This window comes from Polistes fuscatus, unplaced genomic scaffold (assembly GCF_010416935.1).
Source record: "Polistes fuscatus isolate 324 unplaced genomic scaffold, CU_Pfus_HIC Scaffold8, whole genome shotgun sequence".
Lineage (NCBI taxonomy): Eukaryota > Metazoa > Arthropoda > Insecta > Hymenoptera > Vespidae > Polistes > Polistes fuscatus.
The window spans coordinates 2,563,846-2,575,492 of record NW_025113162.1 but is presented as its reverse complement, the minus strand read 5'-3'; the positions used below and the strand labels follow the sequence as shown (position 1 = coordinate 2,575,492).

The 11,647-nt window shown below is 29.6% G+C and overlaps 1 protein-coding gene across 2 annotated transcripts in view; it reads right to left on the bottom strand.

Moving 5' to 3' along the window:
- Window positions 1–5,131: 5,131 nt before the first annotated feature.
- The window catches only part of LOC122525074, a 155,520-nt gene continuing 149,004 nt past the window's right edge, over window positions 5,132–11,647 (bottom strand). Inside the window, exons 6-7 of one of the 2 annotated variants that reach the window (XM_043647653.1) lie at window positions 9,072–9,209; window positions 5,132–5,794 (exon numbers count right to left, since the gene is read on the bottom strand). In XM_043647653.1, the coding sequence (XP_043503588.1) occupies window positions 5,274–5,794; window positions 9,072–9,209 (659 nt within the window). In that variant the 3' untranslated portion in view covers window positions 5,132–5,273. The remainder of the gene's footprint in view (window positions 5,795–9,071; window positions 9,210–11,647) is intronic. The other variant, XM_043647652.1, reaches the window with a different exon arrangement.

The window sequence follows — 11,647 nt, the reverse complement described above, 5'->3', positions numbered from 1 at the left end:
TTACTTAATAACACGGTTCTATTTTTATACGTATTATATTATATATATATATATAGTATATACATATATATATATATATATATATATATATATAAAAACATTAAAAGAACATGGAAAAAGAAAAAAGAAAATATTCTATAATCGCATACCTATTTCCTATATATTATATATGGAACGTTTGATAAAAATTATATATGTGTATATATGATACACATATATATATACATATACATCCGCGATGTGTGGCTATAAAAACAAGGAACATTTTTAAAAGTCTAAATTCCAAAGGACAGGTGTTTACATTAGACTTCTTTTCAACGCAAATATGCCTATAATAATGATTATAAAGAACATCAATTATATATATGTATACCTATTTTTTCTTTTTTTTATTATTATTATTAAAACTTTTAAGTTATATGCGAAGTATGAATATATGAATATATATATATATATATATATATATATCACATAGCATAAGAATATAAATCGTATAGGTTTGAAGAAAAGAAAAATAAGAAAAATACAAAAAAAAAACAAACGGAGAAGGTATACGCCAAATTTTTCATACAATTTTTTCCTTTTACATTTTATATTATAAACATAGATTAAAACGAACATTAAAATGAACAAAAGTGAATAATCAATTGGGTTTCATCACGACATCACAATTTTTCACTCTGACTCGTATATCAGATTACAAAATAACAAAAAAGAAATGCTCCTCGTTCGTAAGAAATTCAAATCTATGTATATTACATCGCATTCATACGCATATACATACATATGCACATTAAACATCAAATATATACGTACATATACATAACATACACACTATACTTTCACATACATATACATCACCACCAGATTTACGAATGCAAGCATTTCATCAATCGGATATATTTGAATTAATATCTCAAGATATTTTATTCGATTATTATATATATACACCTTTTTTGATGAAATGATTGCTCTTTTACAAGTGCCTCTTATTAAATGTAATTCTTAAAAATAAAATATAGATGTACTACAAAAGGAAATAACGTTTAATTAACATAATTATTTTTTCTCAAATGTGTCACACCTATTATTTAAACGAGTCATTTGTATTATTTTTTTTCTTTCCTCGTTAGAATTAATTAGTATGGATTTATAACTTTTAATTCTTCTTCTTCTTCTTGTTATTATTATTACTATTACTATTATTATTATTACTATTATTATTATTATCATTATTATTGTTATTATTAATAATTATTAAAGAAATTGAAATTGTACAGGAAGTATGCATGTATCGTAGAATAAGAACATAGATCGTTTAGGAATTGAAAATGATACAAAAAAAAAAATGCATAAAATGACTTTTCAAAGAGTTTTTTCCTTTTATACTTTGTTATAGACCATTGGTCGTAAAATTAATTTTAAGTACTTAAAAAAATATTATTACAAAAGAAAAGAAAAAGAAAACAATTAAGTTTAATATTCGTATAATTAATGATAATTTTAAAATTGTTTTGCCTCATTTTATATCTATGATTTAATATCGAGTTTATGCCACTTTTAACGCAACATTACAGTTTTTATTACTAATTAGGTGACAAAAGTATAAATGGTGAAATGAGGATTTTAAACCGTTTTAGCGCCATGCAGCGCGATCGTGACGATGCAGCGTTTTTGAAGATAAATGAACAAAACGCTATTGCGCTGCATGGAACAATCCGACACGGATTTTGAAAAACCCCCTTGGCATTAAAACGCTTAATGTAAATGAGATACGACTTAATTTAAGTGTTTCCGCTCGATAAAGATAAATTATTGCATTATTAATTAAATAAGTCAATAAAAGTTAAATAATTGTAGAAATGGCGTGGTGTGTTAGTATTTAAGAAGAAAATTTCAATGATAACGATTATTTAAATTCGAAGATATATTAAAGCGAGGAGGGAGGAAAGAGGGGGAATAAGCGTTATTGACATGAAAAATTCATTGATTAAAATTTGTGTCGTGATTTACAAAAATCCGCAACAACAAATAATAATAATTTAAAAATTTCCAAAAAATATATATATAAGCAGTTACGCGCGTATGTGTTGTGTGTAATAATTAGTCTCTCTCGTCTCGTTATAATAATGTTCCTTTATTTTGTTTAATCAAATTGTTATTAAATAAAGAAAAAGGAGGAAAGGAATAGGTAGAGGGAGATAGAATAATAAAGAAGAAGAAAAAAACAAAAATAAAAAGATACGTATCTAGATCTATACTCTGCTTATACTCACCTCGCAATGATCGCTCGCTATGATTATTGCAAATCATAAAAGCGTGTCGTCGCGAGCTAAGTACACTAGTGTATTGTAATACTGACAGTAAAGAGATTACCATATTAATGTTAGATAAAAATTAATAATCCAACGATACGTAATATAATAAAGCTTTCTTAATTTTTATAATAATTGTGTGCTTTCACAGGACACGTACATACACATATACATACATACGGGCTAACGATTACGATTACCAATAATCATTTAAACGTATTTTAAATTATCATACAGTAGAACTCGGAAACTAAAATGAGATATTTTTTAGTGAAATATGTTTTTACTTATTTTTTCTTTTAATTTTTTTTTACCGAGTTCAGCCGTAATCACAATCATAAAGAGGGGTGAGAGTCTATATTGTATATATATATAATTTTTATTTTTTTATATTTTATTTTTACTTTTTTTTTTGTAAATTATTATCATTATTAATATTAATATTATTATTACTATTATTATTATTATTATTATTATTGTGGTATTATTGTTAATATTGTTGTTATTGTTGCTGTTGTTGTTATTATTATTATTTCTATTGTTTCGTGGATACATTTTTCCACGATTTGAGCAGAGGACTTTTACGGATGGTGGATACGACGCAAAAATCATATGAAAATATTAATATAAAAGAAAAAGGATAAATGAACAAAAATATCAATAAATGAAGAAACATTGATAAATATAAAGTAAGTTATACATACATATATATATATATATAGAGAGAGAAAAATGCATACACCATTGACATTATCGTCATGCTTGTCATTTACATAGCGTTCATTTCGTATAATAAAATTGTCTCACTGATTTTGAAAAGGCATAAAAAGATATGCCTCCGAAACACACGTTCTAAATGATGAATCATCATCATCATTATCATCACCATCATCATCATCATCATCATCATCATCATCATCATCATCATTAACATCATCAACCTCATTGTCGTCATCACCATTATTATTATCATAATCATTATTATTACTATTATGGTTACTTATCATATACATATAATATATCCATTTATAATCGCTTAAAGATAATTGTAATTGTTTTTTAAAAAACAAAACACTTGACAAGCGAGATTCTCGCATAATATTATAATATAAATATTAACCGACAATTTTTTAACCGAATAAATAAATACAAAAATTTGACAGTGTCGGGAAAGTGTGTAAACGTCGTCGTTAAGATGATATATATATATACACACGCGCGCACAGACACACACACACACACACACATTATAAAGAAAGAAAAAGAACTTGAAATGCTGAAATCGTGGGTGGTTGTCTCTCTTAATCGCATTTATCACGAGAAAGAAAGACTTTCCGCGCGTTCGTTTTGAGATGGAAGACTTTATTTCTCTCATTGTTCGCCTTTTTCTTATTTTATATATATATTTATTTTTTTTATTTTTCTCTTTTTTTCTGTTTATTTATTTATTTATTTATTTATTTATTTTTATTTTCATTTTTATTTTTATTTTTTGTCATTTTCTTTTTCTCCTTTCCTATTCTTTTAATTATTAACTGTAAAAGCTCGCTCTAGGACGAATAAAGTAAAAGTCGTCGATAAGATCTTTCGACTCGTAAATCGTTGGCGAGAGAGAGAGAGAGATTACGTCGGCGAATATTTAACAATTTATACAATCTAGATCGACGAGGATTTTTCTTATCCAAGCTTTATACATTGACAAACAAAGAAACAGAGTACACGTAAAACGGGGATCCGATGAATATCTCATGGGCGAATTTTTACGAGATGATGTTATACATATACTGTATTAAAAGAATAAGAGAAAAATAGAGACAGAAAGAGGGAGAAAGAGAGTGAGTGAGAGAGCACATATTCGTACGAAATTTTTTGTTATATTGATAACAAAGATATATCTAATTCTTCGATCGTCAAGTACGGTACAATCGGAGGGCTAAGTTGCTCTCCTTTCTCGAGAAAAAGAAAAAAGAAAAAAAGGATATACAGATAGATGGAAAGAAAGCAAGACAGAAAGAAAGGGGTAGAGATAGATAGATAGAGAGAGAGAGAGAGAGAGAGAGAGAGAGAAAGAGAGAGAAAATTTATCACCCAAGAAAAAAAAAAGAATTGCAAAAGAGACAAAATTATGTCTTTTTATTTTCTTTTTTCTTTCTCTTTCTTTCTTTCTCTTTCTCTTTCTCTTTCTCTTTCTCTTTCTCTCTCTCTCTCTCTCTCTCTTTCTTTCTTTCTTTCTTTCTTTCTTTATTTATTTCTTTCTTTCTTTATTTATTTATTTATCAATATCATTAAGTCACTTGGAAAAAGTTCCTGTCGAATTTTAAAATACATATTTTGATATTGATATTATATCAAAGAGTTCGTGAAAATTTATTTTCTTGAAACGAGCAGCTAACGTATCTACATATAGATTGGAATATTTATAGGATATAGAATAAAGTTTAAAGTTAATAATAAATAAAAGCACATATATTGCGTTTTTTCGATTCGATAAAAGAATCATATAGGGATTCTGCCCTGCTAATATTTTTTTTTTCTTTTACCTTCTCAACACGACGATCAAAAATTTAACAAAATTTTCTAATTTTTCATTTTACAAATATTCATTTACCAAAACAATTTATAGTTAAGTAGCATTTTAAAAAGACTCGACAAAACACAGTCTCTTTTTTTATTCGTAATTCTAATGTTGAGACTTTAAAAGAGAGAGAAAGAGAGAGAGAGACTGATAATAGATAAAGAGATAGAGATAGAGAAAAAGAGAGAATAAAAATAAAAATAAAATATTACTACTACTAATAATAATAATAATAATAATAATAATAATAATAATAATAATAATCATAATTAATAAAAGTAATAGAGATGAAAGATTTTGGAATCGGAACGTGGTAGTTAAAGGTGGGAGGAAGGAAGAAATAAAAATAGGCGGGTGGTGGGGGGAGGGGGGTTGTAATTTAATTAAACAAGAACCTCGAGACTCTCGCGCGAACGTGCCTTCTGTTGTCCGCACTTGCCGTTCGATTGTACGATCATTGCGACCGATTGGCAGGTACTCTCGTTTCCGATTGGTCTTATAGGAGGCATCGCGAGTCTTAGTTTGTACCAAAACTTACGACGATTGCCGGACGTGAGGAAATTTGTCGAAGAGAATGAGAACGACGACGTTGAGGAAAGTGGATTAAGAGATTTATCAAGTGGGGGGTTGTTATTTGGTTCCTCCCATCGAAGGATCTTCAAACGATCGAATAGTACAAAGTCACTGTCCGACCTATCACCTCGTCTCGATGATGGTTTTCCCATCGTCGTGGTATTCGGTAATTCCTTCAGGATCACTGCGATTGTTCTTGTCGATAAACCAGCAAGCTGTTTCAAAATTGGCAGGACGCTTGACTCCGTCCAAATGTCACCTAACGATCCTGGACTCAGCACCACGATTATACGCCTTGCTGTATTAGCGTGAGGTCCAATTTCCGAAGTCCCTGAGAACAATAGAATCGTTCCGAGTCTCATTATATAAAATTATTCGATTTTCCTGAAAAAAAAAAAATAAAATAAATTGTTCCGACTTTTTAAATAAATATTCATTTTTATATAACAGGTATTATTTGGTAATATCGAATATGTGTTAGAAGTTATTTGTATAAGAAGTGACTAAATGAATATAGAAAAACATGTTCAATATTATTATCCTATAACAATTAATCCAATTTTTATGGCTATTATATATATATATATATACCATTTACAAAGAAAAAATATTACAGTCAATAATATTTTTTATAGAGAAACTTTATAAAATATAAGAAATACAAATTTGTAAGAATATTGTACTGTTTTTGCTTGTATCATTTAAAAAAAAAAGAACAGAAGAAGAAATGGTTTAAATATTAGATTTATGATTGAGAGTGTAACAAAAATCGTGTCGATTACGGCTCGATGAAACAATGTCAAGTGATACTCGACGTAAAACGATTTAACAGAGCTGCTTACAAATTTGATCCCTCAAAAGAACAAAAAGAAACGAAAAAAGAAATAAACGTATTGAACTAAAATTCGAAATTACAAGGCACCGGGCGCTACTCTCACTCTCTCTCTCTTTCTCTCCTTCTCTCTTTTTCTTTCCCCTCTTAAGAGGATACTACTACTTCGGCCAATTATGTTTGAACGGCAATTTACCGTGTGCCGCGATAAATTTGTAGAACCTGATAATTAATGTTTTATAAAATGAGAAAGAATAAAAAAAAAAAAAAAAAGAAATAAAAAATAAAAAAGGAGACGAAAAGTGGTTGTTCTGATCGAAAGAAGCGTTCAACAGGAGTATCAACAAAGAGGGGGAGAAGAACACTGCCGATGTTAATAATATTTTGTAGACGTTTAGAATTTTCACGATCGACCGACCGACCGACCAACCAACCGACCGGTTTAAACACGCTTACCATTTTAAATGCAAATTTCTCGAACGTTGGTCTTTCGCGGAATAGATGATAGTATGATCTAGATAAAACGACAACGAAAGAGAGAGAGAGAGAGAGAAAGAAAGAAGAACTTAGAATCCTTCGTACGAAGAAAACGTTTAGTCGTTGTTTTATCCGCTAATCGTTCTCTCATTAAAACTAACAAATCTAAAATTGTGAATCGTAGCTTAATTCCCCCATTAAATCTTTTACGTATTATTGAATTGGAGTTAGTAATTTATATAGAAAATGAAAATCATTTACTTTGCATTGACGTACTTCGATCTATAAAATTTAATTTGACGAAAGATTTGTCATTTGCAATGATTAATACGAGATAACGTTGAAAAGTCTTATATAAAAATGACATAATTTTTGTTGTTGAGAAATATAAATATAACGTGTTTAATTGATATATCGTATCCTTAATTTATCGAACGATTTATCATCTCACGTTAAACGGGACACGTTTAACCCCACGATGTCCATCGTCTTTTTGACCATTAATTAACATTGGCGCGATTCGATTAGAAGCAAATAATTAAAAGTTCCGTCACTTTAAAGGGACCATTATTACTGTAATTAGCGGTGGTCCATTATTCTCACTCACTCTCTCTCTCTCTCTCTCTTTCTCTCTAGTGAGATAAGATGTTTTAGCTTGTAAAATAATAGAGACACATATATATATAGAATGAGTGAGATGTGAGATAGAACAAGAAAGAGGGAGAGAGAGAGAAACTGACAAAGACAAAGAGAGGCTGATACACGTCATCACAAAAGGGAACTTGAAGCCACAGGAGAGTCTAATTTGAGTACGCTATTGCTTGAGCTTTCGAGAGACAAACGAGACACTCGACAACCGAGAAAGCGGAAAACTTTCTAATTCGATTTAACAAGTTTTCCTAAAACAAGTGAGCGAGTGAGAGAGAAGAGAGAGACAGAGAAAGAGATAGATGAATAGAGATAAATAGATAAATACGTAGATAGTAAAGATAGATAGAATGATAGATAGAAATAAAAAAAAAACATGATTTTTCCGTGATCACGAAAGAATCTTCATTATTTCTGTTAACACGAAATCATTCGTATTGTTTCCTTGTATTCTATCAATATTATACAACGTTGTGTTGGAGAACACAGAATATCGTTATTGGTTGCCATAGTCTCGTTTGTGGTGTTTAGATATCATGTTTCCAACGTTTCCTACCAGATGAGAGAGTAAGAGAGTAAGAGAATAAAAGAGAGAGAGAGAGAGAGAAATTAACGATCGAAGGAGTTTCCTCGTGCATGGCTCGTTATACTCGTGCTTTGCTTGTAAAATGAAATTCTCGGCCGTTTGGTTAGCTTGGTATATGCATATATCTATATATATATGAAGATGTATATGCAAAATGCAAGAGCGTTAGTATTATTAACGGCTCTCTTGTGTCTAATTCATAAATACCCCTAATACATATTTGATATTTGACAAAAAAGAGAAGAGGATTTTTTTTTTTTTTTAATGGTATACGTAAGTACGATTTGGAAACAAAATATCAATTAAGATTTGTTTCAATTAGGAATGGATGATTTCTTTTTATATTGTTAATAATCAATGACAATACGGTAAAATATTCTTATTTGTTCTTCTTTTTTTTTATAATAACATTTCTCTCTTTTTCTCTTTCTCTCTTTTCACTTTGCTTTTTTTTTTATATATACATAAGCATATTTTGAACGTAGACCTATCATTACAGTTTGTCTGGAAAACACGAAGATGTCATTGATATTCATGAGATGCGAAACGAGCTTCGCTTCGAAACTAGATCATGTTATACAATGCAAAGTTTGCTTGTGACTGTCTTTCTCGTAATTGCAATGGTAATCGACACTTTATACATATATGTGTTATATATATATATATACACATATATAAGTATATACATAAATTAGTTTGCCTATATATTAATTTCAATCACGTTTTATACGATTATCTCTAAATCTTTCAAATTGAATATCATAGTTACTATAGCATACATATATATAATTATTTATTGACTTATTTAAACAAACAATTGCTTTCTAACACGACATTCTTATATATTATACGTCATCTTCACTTCGTGGTAAAATTCGAATAAAATATTTGACGTTTAATTTTGTTATTAACAAACAAAGATATTAAAAAAAAAAGAAACAAAATAAAAAAACCAAAACATTATAAGAAATAAAATAAAAGACAAAACTTTGAACTGCTAACGATGAGTAAAAGAAAGTTGTTAGTAATTAAACTCGTTCGTAGCATTATAAAGGAATTACTCACAGTTCTTAGTGAGGCAGGTGAGTTCCAAGGTGGTGCATTTATATCGATGTCTTGACTCAAGAGTGGGTACGATGATACCAATGGCCAAGCTCGAGTCTTTCTCGTGGTAGCACACAATCGCGTCGCATTCCTTTCCATCTGTAAATGTACGAGAGAGACGAGTCAGGAACTTTTATATATACTATTATATACATGTTTACATCTAGAGACGCGTGTTTTTCTATGTATGTATTTATGCACGTGTATGTGGATATACGTTCAACGTACCAGAGTACATATGTATATATACGTTGTATTTTGCAATCAGAACAACGTGTGTCATCGTACGCGTCTAATAAAACTTTCCTGAAGAATAAATTCTTTTACCTTATTTTTTTTTCTTTTGTTTTTCTTTTTCTTTTCCTTTTCCTTTTTTACTTCACTCATTCCCTACGCATAATATTATGTTTTATGGTTTTTCTTTTTCTTGTCAGATTTCTTTTTATATCTTTTTAGGGTGGCTATCTTTGACTAATTGTAAAAACACATACGATTGTAACACGATAACGTATCGTTTTTTATTTTTCCTATTAATTTTCATAATAATTTATAGTTATTCTCATATAAATGTAATATTTTTTATTAGTATTAGAGGTAATAATAGTGTATTATATTATACTTTTTACATTTTAAGGACTACAATATATAAAAAGTTAAGAAAACTATTAAACTATTAAACTACTAAGGGTCACCGGCGTTGAACGCATTTATTTGTTTGAATTCAATTAAATCAAATGCCGAGATAGTGCATTTGAGGATTGCTTTTTTTGCACGTGCGAGTAGCCTATTGGGGGAATGGAATTATACAAAATTCCAAGAAAAATCAAGTATTATACGAAAATTTCCGTAAAATATATTGCGACAAAAATTGGACAAATCTTAAATAGGGACAAAGGCAGAACAAAAATGAAAATCTAAAAGCATTGAAAAATTGACAATATGTGTTTTTAGTAATCCTGATTTCACAGGTCAACCGGTGGATTCTTTCCCCCATGACATTCGACGTGTTGCAAAACGTTGCACGTGTAAAAACGTTGCTGCTTCCGTTGGGTTACTTCTTTTCTTTTTTTTCTCTTGCATCTATAATAATATTTATCTTTTTATTTGGTTTTTTTTTCTGAAATTTTTTGTCTTTTTTATTTCTTTTAATACCGGCTCGTTTCTTTCGCGACGACATGCCATAAAAATAAGCATGCTTCTTTCTCGAGGGATGAATAATGACGCGTTGGAGGCGCGTGAGTCGAATCTTTTTCGAGGAAACGTGCGAACACGAAAGAGTATCCTCCTCTTCCTCCCTACACCCTAAGAATCCTCCTCTCTCCATGATAACTCGGATCATAAATAACGATCCACTTATATTTTTTTCCTTTATATTATTATATTTATTTTTTTTTTTTATGAAATAAAGAAACAAAAAAAAATCAAAAGAAAATAATATAACTAAATGAACAATAAAGTTAGACCGATCAACGTTTCTCATCTTGATCGGCATTTTATAATATATCGTTTATTTTTAATTCAAATGTATTATAGAGAAATAATAAGAGAGAGAGAGAGAGAGAGAGAGAGAAATGAATATTAAAAAGTTATCTACCGATTTTATAGAAATTAAATAATAAATAATAATAAATAAGTTTCATATGATAAGATAAAGGAAAGAAAAAAGAAAAAAAAATAAATAAAAAGAGAAGAAGAAATATTTACGCATACACATAATGATTTGTAAAATTAACGTACAAATATAATATAAAAAGAGAAACTTGAAGTTTTCTTTTTTTTTCTTTTTAACGAGTATACATCTATTCAATTATTTCATTTTGAAAGTTGGAGATGGTTATCGATAATCGTGTTCGTGACAAATGTATACGACGCAATTGCTATGGGTCGTTCTTTCGCATGCGTTTAATAATTTAGAAAAAAACAAAAGAAAAGAAAAGAAGAAGAAGAAGCAAAAAAGAAAAAGAAAAAGAAAAAACTCGAAATAGGAGAAAATTTAAGAAGAAAAAACTTGTGAATAAAATCGAACCGGATGGATTTGTATTTTTTCTTTCCTGATATCAGCGTGTTCTATCAGTTTGCTAAGTTTTTAAGTAAGTTTGCTAAGTAAATACATAAATAATTAGATGCATTAGATTTGCATTCGTATGTAAGTATATACATAATATAATTGATATACACACACCACATACACACATACATTTTGAACGGTTGGCACGGAACACGATCGTGAGAACCGGCCTTTGCGAATTGACAAGTACGAACGAACGAACGAAAGAAGGGAAAGAAGGGAAAGAATGAAAGAAAGAAGGAAAGAAGAAGGGTGGTGGTGTACGCGAGTTTCCGAGTAATGTCGAGAAAATTGGCGCGTAATTGTCACGATGGCTACAATTCAAGACGGCATCTTCTTCGCCATCGCCACTGTCGAGGAAAAGAAAGTCGCTGAAACTTTAATGACGGATGTCACGACGACCCGTCGTGTTCCAAGAATTCCCATAAACGTCCCAGTATTTTCCAATCGTCCTTTGTTGCCAGAGAAA